Genomic DNA, 20,142 nt, shown 5'->3' with positions numbered 1-20,142 from the left:
AACTCAAGCCCTCCAGTCTCTGTAAAATCCTTGAATGTTTTCTGCACGTTTTCCAGCTTAATGACATCCTTCCTAAAGCTGGGCAACCAGAACTGCACACAAGTAACGCACTACGGTCTGTGCAGATCATAGACTTGTTGTGTAAGGTCAGGCACACTGATTAGCGTAGAAAAGACACAGAATTGTAGATGGGCTAAATGTTTGACAGCATGCGCTTGCTGGCTATAAAGCTCAAGGCAACGGGGTAACACCTCATTGTGAACACAAGTCAAACATCACCTTACCTGCCACGCAGCTTCACTGCTTCATCAAACCTCCCTTCATCCATGGCCTTCTGAACATCCATTGTCTAATAGTAAATTTTTTAAGTTAATAACATTAAACTTGCAACATCTATAAAGATTATAACTTCCCTTTAAGTGGAAATACTGTATGTTTTAAGATTCTCAAGGACCTTTCCATTATTGCTTGTTAACTGAGTTGTTCAAACACAAATGAATTTTTTTTTAAAAAACTTTAAAAAAACTGCACAAAGTTATAAATTCCCTTTGACAGCTAGTTTTTTTTTAAGAAAGAAAGATGGGATTTGCTTTAAGACCCTCAGCCTTGGTTCAAACATGATATTGAATTCCAGAGATAAGGGAAAAAAAGTTTTCCATTAGCTTTTACCATTATTTTATCTCATGTTGGTATAAAACTCAGCAAATGAACTCAGTCTTCCAACTAGTAATGGTGGTATTTGCATTCAGAGTCTGTGAGTTATTAGTCCAGTACTGTGGCCGTTATGCTGCTGCACACCCAACAGAGCTGCTCAGGAATGTTAACTGTATTTGAGTCTTTTATTCCCATTGCTAGAACAGATCTACAGTCCGAGTACAGTGGCTGTCCACAGGAAACATTTCTAACAGTTGATGAGCCGTGCGACTTGTTTGCTTTCTCCAGACAATCGAATTATTTTGGAATGTACCTACTAATATTGTTAGTGAGAAAGTAAAAGGAAGGACATATATGTGAAGAAGCTATTGATGCAATTGGTTGGTTGCTGTCGTTTCCCAATTTGTACCTGGTGGATTTTGGGAATAAAGTATCAGACCGGAGAAGTGTACTTCCCTTTAATTTCTTGACATTGCTTATCAACTGATTTTACTTCATCTCTAGTCAGCAGCTTAACTAATGGAACTCACCTAAGCTAATCATTCATCAATGGAAACATCCCACTTACCCAGCTCCATGCACTACTTCAGAGGTCTGCCTTTCATTTATCTCCTAAGGATTAACTTTGAATGGGCAGAGACTAGCTAGGAGGAGGGACCTATAATTAGATGGTCACAGACTATTAAAAACAGCAATTGCTACTTTGATTGTGCTTTTACCTGGTAGGCCCTGCTTCTAGTTTAGCTATTCTGAAATCACATCTTCCGAGTCCCATTCTGATCTTGTTATCCTTTCCTTGAAAGATTCAGGCTCAAATCAGGTCTTGAAAGTGTGGATGTGGACAGTATTTTCCCTCTTGTGGCAGAAAATAGAACTGGAGGTCTCTTTTTTGTAATAAGGGGTATTCTCATCCAAGACGACAATGAGTGTCAAGAGTTTTTCAGCTCAATTCCTCAAAGACCTGTGGAAGCAGAGTCTTTGACTATCTTTAAGGTAGAGATGGACAGATTCTTGGTAAGCAAGGGGGGTGGCAGGAATGCAGAGTTGACCCTTTGATATGGCCTGACAAGACAGTTTGTTCAAACATTTCTGGTCTAGTTCACAACTTCCATTTTGTCAATGAATAACACTGTAATCTTAACAAGGGGAAATATTACGATGGAAATTATGATAGGATTTAGCATGGAGGTAGTTGTACTCATCTTTTGTAAGGCTCTCATTATGCATTCCAGGTAGTTAATATTCATGCAGATGGTTAACTGGGAAAATCAATAGTTTGAGCAAGTACATTCTCAAACTCATTCCGAAGATGAATATTAAGAAAGAACTGACATTTCATTGCAATCAAAGTGCCAAACAGGTGTCAATGAAATAATCTTCAAGCACAAAAGAGAGCCTTTGTTTTGAAACCCATGTATTAAAAAACACTCATGAGATACAATCAAGAGATGCCCTTACGACTCTGCCAAACAAGATCATCCTGCAACGGCTTGGGGCTGGCTGCATACTATGCAATTAACTCAACTTCACTACTCACCATCTGTACACACTCCATTAAAGGAACTCTGATGGCCTGGTTCCCAGACAGTGATACGACACAGGCTGGAGTTTCTGGTGAAGCTTCCAGCAAGGCAAGCACAGCCTCTATTCCCATTCTGCTAGCCTGGAGCACAGAACAAACACAGCAGCAAGAATCAGACTTAAATTATTACATTTTTAGAAAAAAAGCTGCTGTAACAAGAATGGTTTTATTAGAATGCTGCTGCTTCATACAAGAGGATCCATTTTACTTACCAAGATTCGATCAAATGCAGAAGGCGTACCTCCTCGTTGAACGTGACCCAAAATGGTCACACGTGTGTCATAACCCAGCCGCTTGACAACAAGCTGTCAGAAATTGTTGTAAAAGAACATTATCTGTAATCAACTTAAGAGATGAAACTTGATAATGAAGAGGACACCTCGCCAAGTGCAGTCACATTTTGTTAAACACCAATGTCAAGGCAAAAGTGTTTTAATTACTGTCAACTTCCCTCACATTAATCCTCTTTACTTTAATATTCTTGTAAAGGGACTTACAATAAATATTATAAAGGTACAAATTACAACCAACATAATCCCAAATTTAAAGTAGCATTTAAATATTGATAGGTATTAATAACATCCTGCTACATAAATTGCTTTTAATCTCCTTTCTTAAAGGAGCCTCACCCAATTTTTTAATGCTCCTTTTGATAACTATGCAATGATCAGCAAGAGGTTGTTTTATATTCAATAATGTTCTAATTCTAATTTTTAATAGAACAGATCAAAACAGCATATCTAAAGTAGCGCAAGAAAGGTGTGCACAAATGTAAGTGGTGAACAAAATGCAAAGCAAGTTAATTCAGTGGATTAGTAAAGTTGCAAGCAACTCTATCACCAGCAATAATTAAAACTAAACTGCAGCTACTTAGTCAGAAGATGCAAAAAGATGGAACAACATATAGAATAAAACATGCCCCAGAAAGTCGAACTAACTCACAGAATCTTATTTGTCAATTCCCAAACATTTCACAATTTTTAAGATAAATTAGAATTATCAACCTGTTACTCACCTAAACTATCCTTTTACACAGGAAAACTAATCCCTCTAACAATCTGTTCTATTATTTATAACCTTGCAAGTTTACCTTTGGATTGATACAGATGACACAAGCATCCGTCATCAGGACTGACATGTTAAGGAACAAAGTACCCAAGAAATATTTGTAATTATTTACTTAAAATTTACAAAAATTAAGAGTTGCTGTAACCTTTACTTCCAAAATAGATACTTAGCAGCACTAGAAACCAGAACAACAGGACAGAAGTACACACCTCCAGAGTTCAACTCCTGCAGGGCCACATTATGTTTCCATTACAAAATCCAGGAAATAAACATCTCACTGCCTGGAAATTCCAGCCAGATTACTGGGAATTAAAAGGCTATCTTGATGCATTAGGAAGCATTGCTGCAACTTTGTCCACACTGCAGAGATTCAATTTTCATTTAAATAAGAAAGATCTGAGATGTGTTTTAGATGTATGCATTACCAGTAATCCAGAGGAACTGAAACAAAGGTACAGTGAAATGCAGGAAGAGGATAAGCCCCTTCCCCAACCATCTAGGTAATTCTCTGCTGATGCCTTACTAAACAGTCTCTGACCCACTTCTTCACAATATACATGTCTAATGTGGGAGAGAGATGAATAGAAGCCACCAATTTCCTGGCTCACTGTGCTACCAAAATGCATTATGATGTGTTTGTTTGTCACTACTATACACTGCATGCAATAAATATGCAAAAAAAATCTCCTTATGATAAAGGATTCAAGCACACGCACTACAGAGCCTATTCAATTTGTCATATCCATAACCAACTTAAAAATGCCCTAGAAAATCCAAACAGTAAAGTGCAAAACATCAAATTCAAAAGGAAAGACGCAGAAGATTTTGATTAGAGTGTCGAAGGGGACTGCTACTGTAAATGCAGCGCTGCAATTTATGAAGACCATATTTCAAAAGCAAGCAGGAAAGGTTAGCGTGGCATTGCAGGAATTGGTCATAGCAGCATTGTGCCTCAAGGACTGTACTCACATCCTTAATCATGTCAGAAGTTATAGGTTTGTTGTTACAATCTATTGCCCCTTCTGATATAATTATGATATTCAGCCTTTTCTTTCCCGCACGATTCTGAGAGGAAAAAAATAAAGATTGCATGAAACTACATCGAAATTCAGGCACTGGAGCACATTCTGCTTTTATAGTTTCCTTCCACAAAATTCTTATATTATGAAATCCCCATACTCTCACTATTTATTGACTACATGAGGTTAACATGGCCTGATGTTAATTGATATTTTGGGAGTGAAACTATGAGCAGGCAATGGGCTCCATGTTCGCATTTTATCTCAGTACTCACATCCTTAACAATATTGGAAGAAATTGGCTGTCCATCTCTGTCAATTGCTCCTTCTGAAACTATGATAATATTCAATCTGGTGCCCCTCGAACGGTTCTAAAGAACACAGAAAGAAATGCTGGGAAAATGAACACTTATTTTGTAAGCCGCAAACCATTAAATGGGGAGATTTTGCAAGCCTCTCTTATCAAAAACCTTTAGTTTGACTCAGGTTGTTAACACAAAGAATGTTGAATTTATGAGAATGGTGCCAGGACTCGAAGGGCTGAGCTATAGGGAGAGGCTTGGCAGACTTGGACTTTATTCATTGGAGCGTAGGAGACAGAGGGTGACCATATAGAGGTGTATAAAATCATGAGGGGCATAGATAGGGTGAATGCACACATTCTTTTTCCCAGGGAAAAGGAATCAAAAACTAGAAGGCATAGGTTTAAGGTGAGAGGGGCAAGATTTGAAAGGGACCCAAGGGGCATGGGTGGTCCTTGAGATCTGGAGAATTGCAAATATTTACACACCTGTTCAAACCAAAAGGTTGTAGGAATAAACCCAAATGTAGGCCAGTCAGTTTAACTTCGGTGGAAAGCTTTAGAAATTAAAATTGGGAACAAAATTAAAAGCACTTGGAAATCTGTGAATTTATTAAAGGCAGATTGTGTCTAACTAATCTAATTGATAGAGATTTTTGATGAAGTAACAGAGAATATTGATAAAGGAACTACAGTTGATGTGTGTATGGACCTTCAGAAGGCATTTGATAAAGAACCATGTAATAGCCTTTACAAACTGGATGGAAAAGAGCAGTGGTGGTACCCAGTAATCGGTACTAGGGCCACTGCTTGTCTTAATTTTGTTTAATCACTTGCACACAGGACACCATTTCCAAATTTACATATGACAAAAACTTGTGGGTTTTCTTTTTAATATTCCTTTTCGTGATCTGTGTATCACTGGCGGGGCCAGCATATATTGCCTAACCCTAATTGTCCTTGAGAAGATGGCAGTGAGCTGCCTTCTTAAACTGCTGTAGTCCTTCCGATGTAGGTACTCCAATGATGCTGTTGGGCAGGGAGTTCCAGGATTTAGATCCAGTGACGATGAAGGACCAAAGATATACAGTATTTTCACACTGGAAGGGGAACCAGTAGGTGGTTGTGCTCCCAATGTACCTGCATCCTTTGACCTTCTTGGTGACGGAGATCTTGGGTTTGGGAGGTGTTGTGAGAGTAATCTGGGTAAATAACTACTGAGTACTTTGCAGATAGTACACACTTCAGCTGGTGTGTGCAAGTGGTGGAGGGAATGTACCAATCAAGGTTTGTCCTGGATGGTGTTGAGTTCCTTGAGATTTGTTGGTGCTGCACTGATCCAGGCAGGCAGAGAGCATTCCGTAACAATCCTGATCTTTGGTTTTTGGAAAGGTCTCGGTGTGTCCAGAAACAAGTTATCTTCCACAGGATACCCAGCCTCTGATCTGCTCTTGTAGCCACAGTATTTATTTGGCTCGTCCATCTGAGTTTCTGGTCAATGGTGACCCCCAGGATATTAATGATGGCGACTTGATTGGTATTGGTTTATTATTGTCATTTGTACCGAGGTACAGTGAAAAGCTTGTCGTACAAACCGATTGTACAGGTCAATTCATTATACAGTGCAGTTACATTGAGTTGGTACAGAGTGCATTGATGTAGTACAGGTAAAAACAATAAAGTGTCACAGCTACAGAAAAAGTACAGTGCAATAAGGTGCAAGGTCACAACAAGGTAGATCATGAGGTCATAGTCCATCTCATTATATAAGGGAACCGTTCAATAGTCTTATCAGTGGGGTGGAAGCTGTCCTTAAGTCTGGTGGTATGTGCCTTCAGGCTCCTGTATCTTCTACCTGATGGAAGAGGAGAGAAGGGAGAATGTCCTGGGTGGGTGGAGTCTTTGATTATGCTGGCTGCTTCACCAAGACAGCGAGAGGTAAAGACAGAGTCCAAGGAGGGGAGGCTGGTGTCCATAATGTGCTGGGCTGTGTCCACAACTCTCTGCAGTTTCTCGCAGTCTTGGGCAGAGCAGTTGCCGTACCAAGCCATGATACATCCAGGTAGGATGCTTTCTATGGTGCATCTGGAAAAGTTGGTGAGAGTCAGAGGGAACAAACCAAATTTCTTTAGCCTCCTGAGGAAGTAGAGGCACTGGTGAGCTTTCTCGGCTGGGCTTCTACGCGATTTGACCAGGACAGGCTGTTGGTGATGTTCACTCCCAGGAACTTGAAGCTCTCAACCCTCTAGGGTAAGTGGTTAGTTTCTTTTTTGTTGCAGATGCTCATTGCCTGGTAATTTTGTGGCATGATTGTTACATGCCAAGTCTAAGCCCATGCCTGAATCACTTAGGTCTTGCTGCATTCAGGAACGGACTGCTTCATTTACTGAAGAGTGACAATTGCACAGTGATGATTCCATGTGCAAGATGTCATCTCCAATTCTGGCCTTATAACAGAAGGAAGGTCATTGATGAAGCAGCTGAAGATGGTAGGGCCTAAGACACCACTCCGAGGAACTCCTGCAGAGATGTCCTGGGGCTGGGATGATTGAACTCTGACAATCACAACCATCCTCCTTTGTGTGAGGTATGCCTTGAGCCATTGGACTATTTTCCCTTTGATACCCATTGACTCAGTTTTACCAAGACTTCCTGATGCTACACTTGATGAAATGCTACTTTGATGTCAAGGATGGTCACTCTTACCTCAACATTCAGCTCTCTGATTCACGTTTGGACAAAGGTTCTCATGAGGTCAGGAGCTGAGTAGACCTGAAGCCAAACTAGACACTGGTGTGTAGGTTTTTGGTAAGTGCCACCTGATAGCACTAATGATGATGGCTTCAATCACTTCCATACTTGAGAGGAGACTGATTGAACAGTAATTAGTCAGATTAGATTAATCCTGTTTTTTGTGAATGGGACATATCTGGGCAATTTTCCACATTGTTGGGTAAAAACTATTGCTGTCACTGTGCTGAAACAATGTGGCATGAAGTGCAACTAGATCTGGGTCCTAATACTACAGCCAGGATGTTGCCTGGGAGGTATTTAAAATCTTGAAGGGTACAGAGACGGAAATAAGCCATTCACATTGGTGGAAGGATCAAATACCAGAGGAAATCAAATGAAGGTGACTGACAGAAAAATCAGCAGTGACATGAAGAAGAATATTTTAACGTCAGGGTTGGAATGAACTGCTGGGGATAAAGGTAAAGGTAGTTCAACTGTGTTGGAAAGGGAGTTGGATAAATACTTGACGGAATTTGCTGGGCGATGGGGAGAGGTGGTTGGATTGGTCTTGCATAGAATCAGTATGGATTTGATGGGCCAAATGGCCTCCTTCCATGCAATAACGTTTCTATCATTTCAGTAATGCGATTTGATATTTTGTTTGTAACATTATTTCATTATCTTGATAAGTTAACAAGGGTGTCAACTTAGTTATTTCTAATGAGCCAATGTGCTCATTATCATAATATCACACAAACGGTCATCACAAGCAACATTCTATACTTTTTGTTGATTGGCAGTTAAGATTTCTTTTCTTGCACGAATGCTGAAAGCAAATGATACTAGTCTTGATAGTGATCCATTGTATTTAAACGAAAGTATATCCACTTGCATTCCACAAGATTAAGGATCAGAAAGACTGAAGATCAGAAAGAATGACAAAATGTTTTTTTTAAATCAAAAATTTGGCTGAGGAAATGGAATAACAGGCTGCCTGGATTTGGCTTTGAAAAATTCATACTCAGCAAGAACCAAAACCCTGTATTTATTGTACAACAAAACTTGACATTCCAAGAGACATTTTGGAGGAGAATGTGTGAGCTTATGTTGTTCTCACTGTGATTTTATGTTATAATTTGTGAATAGGGAAAGTACCAAGGAGAGATATTTGATAAATGAATGGAATTAAGAAATATGAATTATGAACCAGCATAATTCTAAATGAAAGATGGATGATAATAGACATCTATTAAAATGAATTGTTTAAGATAGAAACACAAAGGGTGAAAGGAATTGTGGACGTACTCACTTGAGGGATTAAGATGGTCATGAAGAATTAATTCAATGGTTTTTACTAAAACTTAAGAGGAAGTAGTTCACGTCCCACTTTTCATTTATCTACTACCTAGTTTTTTCTTCCCCAGTTACAAAGAAATGAAGCTTGCAGAAACTGTTTCAGTCATAAAATGTAAAATGTCCCAACTCTGCATTTGTTTGTATGTTAGCCAGGATACGCATTCACTTATATCCTGAGAGATATTCTCAGCACATCAGCTATTTATTAAATCTTCCATTGTGCCATTCTTCTGGTTATGCTTCTTGCTGCTGCCCATGGACCCTGATGCTGATGATCATCTGAAGGTTTGATAGCAGCGATGGACTCTGTACCATTGTGCAAAATGGATGATGGTAGACAAGTGAATGGGTGCTCAAGCCTGTTGCTTACCTTCAGATAAATGAGTAGGTGCCTGCACTTACAGGGGCACCAACTGACAGGCTTTCTGAAGATTTGGGCCATACAGTTTAGCATCCACACTGTTCAAACTTTATTTCCTAGAAATTCCTCCGTTCCAAAAAAGGTGGGTTAAATCAGGGTTGCATGGAAGAAAATTACATTTCTCTACTTAGCATATAAGAACATTGTTTTACACAGTGGTAGGGAGTGGGTAGGGAGGGATGAGCGGACCAGGGAGTCACAGAGGGAGTGCTCCCTGGGGAAGGCAGAAAGGGGTGGGGAGGGGAAGATGCAGCTAGTGATGGGATCTCGTTGCAGCTGGTAGAAATCATGAAGGCTGATGTTCTGGATCCTCTAGCCCTACACTCATCTCTGGAGCATCTGGACAGTAAAGACACCTACATTAGACTATTGTTTATTGACTACAGCTCTGCCTTCAATACAATAATCCTAAGCAAACTTGTCACCAAACTCCAAGACCTGTGACTCAACATCTCCCTTTGCACCTGGATCCTTAACTTCCTGAGCAACAGACCACAATCAATAAGGATAGGCAGCAACACCTCTGCCATGATTATTCTCAACACTAGTGCCCCACAAGGCTGTGTCCTCAGTCCCCTGCTCTACTCCCTATACACTCAACTGTGTGGCCAGATTCTGCTCTAACTCCACCTGCAAGTTTGCAGATGATACCACCGTAGTGGGCTGTATCTTAAATAACAATGAGTCAGATAACAGGAAGGAGACAGACAGCCTAGTGACATGGTGTCATGACAATAGCCTTTCCCTCAATATCAGTAAAACAAAAGAGCTGGCCATTGACTTCAGGAAGGAGGGCAGTGCACATGCTCCTGTCTACAACAACAGTGCTGAGGTCAAGAGGGTTGAGAGCTTCAAGTTCCTAGGAGTGAACAACACCAATAGCCTGTCCTGGTCCAACCACATGGACACCATGGCCAAGGAAGCTTACCAGCACCTCCACTTCCTCAGGAGGCTAAAGAAATTAGGCATGTCCACTTTGACCCTCACCAAGTTTTAATTGATGCAACATAAAAAGCATCCTGTCTGGATACATCACAGCTTGGTATGGTAACTGCTCTGCCCGTGACTGCAAGAAACTGTAGTGAGTTGTGGACACAGCTCAGCACATCACAGAAACCAGCTTCCCTTCCATGGACTCTGTCTATACTTCCTGCTGCCTTGGTGAAGCAGCCAGCATAATCAAAGACCCCGCCCACACCAGACAGTTTCTCTTCTCCCATCAGGCAGAAAATAGAAAAGCCGGAAAGCACATACCACCAGGCTCAGGAACAGCTTCTATCCTACTGATACAGGACTATTTGAACAGTTCCTCAGTACGATAAGATGGACTCTTGACCTCACAATCTAACTTGTCATGGACTTGCACCTTATTGTCTACCTACAGTGCACTTTCTCTGTTACACCTTATTTTGCATTCTGTTTTTGCTTTACCTTGTACTACCTCAATGCACTGTTGTAATGAAATTATCTGTATGGATGGCATGCAGAACAAAGTTTTTCACTGTACCTTAGTACATGTGACAATAATAAACCAATTTAATTGGATGCGGAGGCTGGTAGGGTGAAAAGGTAAGTACCAAGGGAACTCTCATCACTGCTGTCTGGGTGGAGGTGGGGTGAGAGAAGAAGTGCAGGAAATAGAGGAGATGTGAGAGAGGGCTCAAGTGACCACAGTAGGAAGGAAGCCATGTTTCCTGACAAAGGAGAGCATTTCACCTTGAAGGCCTCACCTTGAGGGCAGATGCAGTGGAGAAACTGGGAGAAGGGAATTATTCCATTACCCATGGGATTATTCCATTATCCTTTATTCTAAGATCAGTCATGGGAAGAAATTAGTGGACAAAATAGAGGAAAAGAGTTCAAGGAAGTGCTTAAAGCCCCCTTGAAAAAATGCAAAATGCCCTTGGACTCTTAGGAATTGCTGCTTCATGATTGTTCAAAGTGGAGAAGAAGCATTTATGATGGCATTCAGAATCTCCCTATACACCGAGACACCCTCTATAAATGGTGATAGGAGTGGATCACTTCACCAGCAATGTTTCCACATGCCCTGTCAGGCACCTCCTGCCCCATTGGTGGAAGGGGTTTGCTGTTCTCACATTGGCCTCAGTCATCTCAGAACCCAAAAAACCCAAGTGTAAACAAACCATCCTCAATCCCAAGACTGAGAGGTAGAACAGCACTTTACCTCTGAGAGTTTCTGACACATCTGATCCTCCCATCCTTCACCTGGAGGACTTTCTGGTATGAACACCCAGTCTGCACCACATGCCAAGGCACTCACTAGAGCAAGGTACCTAGAGCAATGACAAACTTCACTGAATTTCAAATGATTATGTTTAAAAATTATTTTTCCAATCACTTCACTCACAACGATCTTCAAACTATTTATCAAATGTCACAATGTTTGCTCACCCACAATGGCGACCCATCACTTCCAACACAAAAGTCCTCTGGTGGCTGTGAAAGGAAGGATGAAAGTATTACAAACCACTCTGTCTTCCTTCTCATACTTACTTACCCAAGATGCAATAACGTTCAGTAAAAGACCATTGTTATTAAGCACAATGAATTCTCTTTTGTTTAAATATTCCTGGAAAAGGTTCTGCCTTTAAAAATAACGAAAATTGCATGGCCAGGGTCAAAATGATAATAAAACAGCAAATGCTGGAAATACACCACAGAATAACTAGGATCTGTGGAGACAGAAACAGAGTTAGCAGTTTACATTGATGACCTTCCATCAGAACTGTGAAAAGTTAGAGACAGAACATAGAACAGTACAGCGCGGGAACAGACCTCACAGCCCACGATGTCTGTACTCAACATGGTGCCAAATTAAACCAAACCGATCTGCCTGCACATAATCTACGTCCCTCCATCCTCCGCATGTTCATGTATCTAAAAGCCTCTTAAATGCCACTATTGTGTCTGCTTCCACCATCACCTTTGGCAATGCCTTCCAGGCACCTACCACTCTTTGTGGGGAAAAAAAAACCTTCCCCCCCTCACCTTAAAGCTATGTCCTCTAGTATTTGACATCTGTACCCTGGGAAGAAGACTCTTGACTATTTACTCTATCTACGCCTCTCATAATTTTATAAACTTCTATCAGGTCTCCCATCAGCCTCTGTCGCTCCAGAGAAAACAATCTGACACTCCAGATAACTCAGATTTTTTTTTTTTGCTTGTTTTATCAATAGTTGGTACATGCACACTCCTGATCTCTCCCTCCAACAGTACCCACTTGAAGAATGAAAAACACGATGATGCTGGAGGAACTCAGCAGGCCAGGCAACATCTGTGGAGAAAAGCAGGCCGTCAACAATTCGGGTCAGGACCCTTCTTCAGAAATGAAGAGAGGAAAAAGGGGAAGCCCAATATATAGGAGAGAAAAGCAGAGCAAAACACTGAAGAAGGGTCCTGACCCGAAACACTAACCACCTGCTTTTCTCCATGGATGCTGCCTGGCCTGCTGAGTTCCTCCAGCATCATCGTGTTTTTCATCTAGATTCCAGCATCTGCAGTCCTTTGTTTCTCTATTATTGGTATTGGTTTATTATTGTCACTTGTACGGAGGAACAGTGAAAAACTTGCCTTACAAACCGATCTTACAGGTCAATTCATTACACAATGCAGTTACATTAAGTTAGTACAGAGTGCATTGATGTAGTACAGGTAAAAAAAAATAACAGTACAGAGTAAAGTGTCACAGCTACAGAAAAAGTTCAGTGCAATAAGGTGCAGGGTCACAACAAGGTAGAAGGTCATAGTCCATCTCACTGCATAAGGGACCTGTTCAATAGTCTTATCACTGTGGGGTAAAAGCTGTCCTTAAGTCTGGTGGTACGTGCCCTCAGGCTCCTGTATCTTCTACCCGATGGAAGAGGAGAGAAGAGAGAATGTCCCAGGTGGGTGGGGTCTTTGATTATGCTGGCTGCTACATCAAGACAACGAGAGGTAAAGACAGAGTCCAAGGAGGGGAGACTGGTGTCCGTAATGCACTGGGCTGTGTCCACAACTCTCTGCAGCTTCTTGAGATCTTGGGCAGAGCAGATGCTGTACCAAGCTGTGATACATCCAGATAGGATGCTTTCTATGGTGCATCGGTAAAAGTCGGTGAGAGTCAAAGGGGACAAACCAAATTTCTTTAGCCTCCTGAGGAAGTAGAGGCGCTGGTGAGCTTTCTTGGCCATGGCATCCATGTGGTTTGTCCAGGACAGGTTGTTGGTGATGTTCACTCCCAGGAACTTGAAGCTGTCAACCCTCTTGACCTCAGCACCATCGATGTAGACAGGTGCATGTACACCGCCCCCTTTCCTGAAGTCAATGACCAGCTCTTTAGTTTTATTGACATTGAGGGAAAGGTTGTTGTCACGACACCATTCCACTAAGCTCTATATCTCCTTCCTGTACTCCGACTCATCACTGTTTGAGATATAGCCTACAACGGTGATATCATCTGCAAACCTGTAGATGGAGTTAGAGCAGAATCTGGCCACACAGTCGTGAGTGTATAGGGAGTAGAGTAGAGGGCTGAGGACGCAACTTTGAGGTGCACCAGTGTTGAGAATAATCGTGCCGGAGGAATTGCTGCCTATCCTCACTGATTGCGGTCTGTTTGTTAGAAGGTCAAGGATCCAGTTACAGAAGGGGATGTTGAGTCCTAGGTCTCAGAGTTTGGTGACAAGCTTGGTATTATTGTATTGAAGACAGAGCTGTAGTCAATAAACAATAGTCTAACGTAAGTGTCTTTACTGTCCAGATGTCTAGTAGTACCCACTTATTCATTCTCAAAGATTTAATATATTTACTTACTTTCCATTATTATTTCAGATTTCATTCTTTTTTCCCCCCACTTGCATCCCTCAACATAACTTCTGTTCACCAGCCTTTCCTGTCCTTTATCAGTCTGCAATACCAGCATTTGCATCATCTAGTCTCTGCGGTCATTCACTCTTACAAATCTTCTCTTTTGTTCTCTCTTTCCACAGCTTTTTTTTTGCAACTTACAAGTAGTTTCATCTCACATTTTTCCCTGTTCTAATGAAAATATTAATTCTGCTTTTCTCTCCACAGAGAAATCTAAATATAGATGGAACATTGCTTTAGGGTGAGAGGGGGAAAGTTTAAACAAGCTGTGCTGGTTAACGTTTCTTTTTAAACACAGCGAGTGGTAGGTGCCTGGAACATGCTGCCAGGGTAATGGTGGAAGCAGGCATGATAGTGGCATTTAAGGGGCATTTAGACAGGCACATGAACATGCAGAGAATGGAGGGATAGGGATCACGTGCAGGCAGATAGGTTTAGTTTGGCCTGACCTGCTGAATTTTTCCACTATCCTCTTTTTTTGTGTATTTCCAGCAGTTTTATTTCAGATTTCTGGCACCTGCAGTATTTTGATTTTGGGTGAAAATCATAACCGTCTACTTTCCATGTAAACATGCGACATGGGTGTGAACGACTGTTCCATCAATAAAAATCCACACACATCAAATACTAAAGTACAGCTGCAATTCTTCTGGAGAAATAGATTACATAGATCCAAGCTCTTAAAAGCAGATTAAAAAAATCAATTATTGTCTGTGTTGTAATTTTTAATCTCACACAGTAACTGATTGACATACACATTGGTATGAATCGCAGGGTAGAGCTTAAAATGTTGACTTTAATAAGCACAACAACAACAACAGAAAATGCTGGAAATAGTCAGCAGATCAGGCAGCATGTGTGGAAAGAGATACAGAGTTAAATGTTTCAGGTCAAAGACCCTTCATCTTGGATCTGAAGTGTTAACTTGGTTTCTCTTTCCAAGGATGTTGCCTGACCTAGTTCGTGGTTCTAGCATTTTGTTTTCATTTCAAGTTTCAAGCATCTGCAGTTTTCTGATTTTCATTCAGTAATACAGTGTTGACCACAATATACCCATTAACACAGACAGCATGGACTATGTCATCATAGTCATTATACTAAAAAATATCTTAGGTGCATAATGGAGAGAAAACAATAAGTAAATGAGACAAAATCTGGGGTAATATTTATCCAAAACGGTCAAAAGAGCTGCAGCTGTAGTCATGTTAATCCTTCAAGGCTCTTGTGTACAAGAACAAACTCTCACAAAGAGTCAAGTGTTTTACCGGTTTTGGTCGGTTCTTTATTGTTGGGCAGCAGAGCAACAGTTTTAAATCGGAGTTTATAAACAGACAGAAACCACAAATATCCTGTCAAACCTGCTTCTTGACTGTTGAAAAAAAACACGCACAATAGTCTAGGAGTCAAACTGCTGAAACAAGCAAGGTGGGATAGGGGATCCGCATTGTGTACCCAAGTAAAGATTTTCTCTAGAACAAGAACAGAAAATGTTGGAAATATTCAGTGGAACAGACAGCATCTATGGAAAAGTTTACAAAATTAATGGTTCAGGTCAAGGACCCTTCCTCAGAGTTCTGAGGAAATTGAAGGGACTTTAACTCGAAACATTAACTATATTTCTCTTTCCACAGTTGCTGCCTGACCTGCTGAGTATTTCCAGCAATTTCTGTTTTTGTTTCAGATTTGCAGCATCTGCAGTTTTTGTTTTGATCTTCAACATGACATTTATCAGATATGGAGAAGTGTTCTAATCAAAATCTAAGATACTAACTTCCCTCCTGTCTTTTTGGCAAATTAAAACACCAAAAACGAAGCTTTGATAAAATGTGTGTTAGAAAAACTCGGGCTTCGGTTCGGAAGACTTCGGAGCAGCTAAGTGTTTTCTCTGTTTATCACTTTTATTAGGGTTTTTAGGTGTAAGGGTTAGTTTTTGTTAGGGTTTTTAGTGTAAGGGTTAGATTTTTATAAGTTTTTTCTAAGTAGTCGAGTGGGGGCTGGACTGCGCAGGCACGGCACGGGCAGCTTAAAAAGGAAACAGCCTACAGAGCGGGCAGCATCGGAGCGGGCAGCAGAGTGAGTGGCAGCAGTGTGTTCTGGGCTTGGGCTCAAGGGGCTTCAGCGTGAAGGGGCAAGGAGGGTAAGTAGCTGGTAAGTAGGTAAAGGCAAGGTTTACCTGTTGTTCATTATAGATTTGTAGGTGGGACTAACTAGGGAAAAAAGAAAGGTAGTCAGATGGAGGACATGGTGGTGTGCTGCAGCTGTTTGATGTGGGAACTCGTGGACCTTGCTGCAGTCCAAGATGGCTACATCTGCAGTAAGTGCTTGAGGCTGGACAAACTTCGGCTCAGAGTTGATGAGCTGGAGTCACAGCTACAAACACTGCACAGCATAAGGGAGGGAGAGAGTTATGTAGACACGGTGCATCAGGTGACAGTCACCCCCCTTAGAGCAGGTACATCTGAGGTTCAGGAGGCGGATAGAATGGTGACTGTCAGGGGAGAGAAGAGGAAGAAGAAGAAGAAGTCAGGCAGGCAGACAGAGCAGCGAACCCCGGAGGCTGTTCCCCTCAGTAATAAGTTTTCTGCCTTGGAAGCTGTTGAGGGGGATGACCTGCAGGGGCCTAGCTGCAGTTACCAGGTCTCTGGCACTGGGACTGGTACTACTGCTCAGAAGGGAAGGGTGGGAAAGAGACATGCGGTAGTGATAGGGGACTCAATAGTCAGGGAAACAGATAGGAGGTTCTGTGGCAGTGAGCATGAATCCCGGATGGTATGTTGCCTCCCAGGTGCCAGGGTCTGGGATGTCACTGATCGGGTCCACAGGATTCTTGAGCGGGAGGGAGAGCAGCCAGAAGTTGTGGTCCATATTGGCACCAACGACATAGGTAGGAAGGGGGATGAGGTCCTGAAGAGTGAGTTCAGGGAGCTAGGCAGAAAATTGAGGAACAGGACCTCAAGGGTAGCGATCTCAGGATTGCTGCCAGTGCCATGCGATAGTGAAGGCAGGAATAAGAGGTGGTGGCAGATAAATGCGTGGCTGAGAAGCTGGTGCAGGAGGGAGGGTTTTAGATTTCTGGATCATTGGGATCTCTTCTCGGGAAGGTGGGACCTGTACAGAGAGGACGGGTTACACCCAAACCAGAAGGGGGCCAATATCCTTGCGGCGAGATTTGCTAGGGTGGTTCGGGAGGGTTTAAACTAGTTTGAGAGGGGGAAGGGAACCGGAGGAGTAGGTCAGAGGAGGAAGGGAATGAGGAAAAGTTAGATCAAACAGGTAGAGAGGCTTTGGGGAAGGAGAAGCAGAATACAGGCTATGAAAGTAGTAAGGTAGTGGACTGAAGTGTGTTTACTTAAATGCAAGAAGTGTCAGGAATAAGGGGGATGAACTGAGGACTTGGATAAGTATGGGGGACTATGATATCGTGGCTTTTACTGAGACGTGGCTGACGTCAGGAGAGGAGTGGATATTGAATATTCCTGGTTTTTGGTGTTTTAAGAGGGATAGGGAAGGGGGGAAGAAGAGGAGGAGGGGTGGCGATACTGGCCAGGGACACTGTTACAGCTGTGGAAAAAATGGATGTTGTAGAAGGATCATCTCTAGAGTCTGTATGGGTGGAATTAAGGAACAAGAAAGGAGCAGTTACTCTACTAGGAGTATTCTATAGGCCCCCCAGTAGCAGTAGAGATATAGAGGAGCAGATTGGCAGGCAGTGTTTGGAGAGAAGCAAAAATAACAGGGTTGTTATAATGGGAGACTTTAACTTCCCAAATATAGACTGGAACCCGCTTAGTGCCAAAGGTTTAGATTGGACGGAATTTATTAAATGTGTCCAGAATGGATTCCTGACGCAGTATGTTGACAGGCCGACTAGAGGGAATGCCATGTTAGATCTAGTTTTAGGAAATGAACCGGGACAGGTGAAGGATCTATTGGTGGGTGAGCATTTGGGGGACAGTGACCATTGCTCCATAACCTTTAAAATTGTCATGGACAGGGACAGGTGCAGAAAGGACAAGAGGATTTTCAACTGGGGAAGGGCGAACTATGAGGCTATAAGGAGAGAACTTGGGAGTGTAAATTGGGATGTCCTTTTTGAAGGAAAATGTACCATGGAGATGTGGTCAATGTTCAGGGATCTTATGCAGGATGTTAGGGATAAATATGTCCCGGTGAGGCAGAGAAGGAATGGCAGGGTGAAGGAACTGTGGGTGACGAGAGAGGTGGAACGACTTGTTAGGGAGAAGAAGGTAGCGTACATGAGGTATAAGCAGCAAGGTTCAGACCCCGTGAGGAATATAGGGTAGTGAGGAAGGAACTTAAGAAAGGGCTGAGGAGAGCTAGAAGGGGACATGAAAAGGCTTTGGCTAGTAGGGTTAAGGAAAATCCCAAGGCCTTTTTCAAGTACGTGAAGGGTAGGAGGATGGCTAGGGTAAAGGTAGGTCTGATTAAGGATGAAGGTGGGAGAATTTGCCTGGAGGCGGCGGAAGTGGGAGAAGTTCTCAGTGAGTACTTCTCTTCGGTATTCACCAGGGAGAGGGGTCTTGATGACGCAGAAGGGAGTGCTGGTAGGGGTAATGTTCTCGAGGTTGTAGATATCAAGAGAGAGGATGTGTTGAAGTTGTTAAATACTATTAAGACAGATAAATCTCCGGGGCCTGATGGGATTTTCCCCAGGCTGCTTCGAGAGGCTAGGGAGGAGATTGTTGAACCGCTGGTAAGGATCTTTGAGTCCTCGTTGTCCATGGGGATGGTGCCAGAGGATTGGAGGGTTGTGAATGTTGTCCCCTTGTTCAAAAAAGGTAATAGGGATAGGCCAGGGAATTATAGACCGATGAGTCTCACGTCTGTGGTGGGTAAGCTGTTAGAAAGGATTCTAAGGGATAGGATTTATGAACACCTTGAGAATCATGGACTGATTAGGGACAGCCAGCATGGCTTTGTGAAGGGAAGATCTTGCCTCACAAGCCTGATAGAGTTCTTTGAGGAGGTGACCAGGAAGATTGATGAGGGCAGTGCGGTGGATGTGGTTTACATGGATTTTAGTAAGGCGTTTGATAAGGTTCCTCATGGTAGGCTTCTTCAGAAGGTCAGAGGCCAGGGGATCCAAGGAAGCTTGGCTGTGTGGATTAGGAATTGGCTTGCATGTAGAAAGCAGAGGGTTGTGCTGGAAGGAGTGCCCTCGGATTGGAAGGCAGTGACTAGTGGTGTCCCGCAGGTATCGGTTCTGGGACCTCTACTTTTTGTGATATTTATAGATGACTTAGATGAGGGGGTGGAGGGCTGGGTTAGTAAGTTTGCGGATGACACTAAGATAGGTGGTGTTGTGGATAGTGTGGAGGGCTGTCGGAGCTTACAGAGGGATATTGATAGGATGCAGAGCTGGGCTGACAAGTGGCAGATGGAGTTCAATCCGGAGAAGTGTGAGGTGGTACACTTTGGAAGGACAAACTCCAGGGCAGAGTACTGGGTAAATGGCAAGGTACTTGGCAGTGTGGAGGAGCAGAGGGATCTGGGGGTTCATATTCACAGTTCATTGAAAGTTGCCTCACAGGTGGAAAGAGCAGTTAAGGCGGCCAATGGGATGTTGATTTTCATAAATTGCGGGATTGAGTTTAAGAGCCGTGAGGTGATGATGCAGCTTTACAAAACTCTAGTTAGGCCACACTTAGAGTACTGTGTTCAGTTCTGGTCGCCTCATTATAGGAAGGATGTGGAGGTGTTGGAGAGGGTGCAGAGGAGATTTACCAGGATGCTGCCTGGATTGGAGAGTATTGAATATGAGGAGAGGCTTAAGGTGCTAGGGCTTTATTCACTGGAAAGGAGGAGGATGAGAGGAGACATGATAGAGGTATATAAAATACTGAGAGGAATAGATAGAGTAGACAGTCAGCGCCTCCTTCCCAGGGCACCAATGCTCAAGACGAGAGGGCATGGCTTTAAGGTTATGGGTGGGAGGTTCAGGGGAGATGTCAGGGGGAGGTTTTTCACCCAGAGAGTGGTTGGTGCATGGAATGCACTGCCTGGGGTGGTGGTGGAGGCAGATACATTGAACAGGTTCAAGAGATTGTTGGATAGGCATATGGAGGAGTGTGGGATGGGGGGATATGCGGGAGGAAGGGGTTAGTGTGAGGGTGGT

The 20,142-nt window shown here is 42.6% G+C and overlaps 1 protein-coding gene across 2 annotated transcripts in view; it reads right to left on the bottom strand.

The window, feature by feature from the left end:
• pfkpa (phosphofructokinase, platelet a) overlaps positions 1-20,142 on the bottom strand; it is a 106,319-nt gene that overhangs the window by 42,466 nt on the left and 43,711 nt on the right. The window contains exons 6-11 of one of the 2 annotated variants that reach the window (XM_052016025.1): positions 11,550-11,594; positions 11,323-11,431; positions 4,599-4,694; positions 2,449-2,541; positions 2,192-2,317; positions 285-349 (exon numbers count right to left, since the gene is read on the bottom strand). In XM_052016025.1, coding sequence (XP_051871985.1) covers positions 285-349; positions 2,192-2,317; positions 2,449-2,541; positions 4,599-4,694; positions 11,323-11,431; positions 11,550-11,594 — 534 coding nt within the window. Of the gene's footprint in view, positions 1-284; positions 350-2,191; positions 2,318-2,448; positions 2,542-4,273; positions 4,370-4,598; positions 4,695-11,322; positions 11,432-11,549; positions 11,595-20,142 lie in introns of both variants that reach the window. The other variant, XM_052016024.1, reaches the window with a different exon arrangement.

Source organism: Pristis pectinata, chromosome 5, assembly GCF_009764475.1.
Source record: "Pristis pectinata isolate sPriPec2 chromosome 5, sPriPec2.1.pri, whole genome shotgun sequence".
Classification (NCBI taxonomy): Eukaryota; Metazoa; Chordata; class Chondrichthyes; order Rhinopristiformes; family Pristidae; genus Pristis; species Pristis pectinata.
The sequence above is the reverse complement of the archived record's forward strand: the minus strand, read 5'-3'. Positions and strand labels throughout refer to the sequence as shown.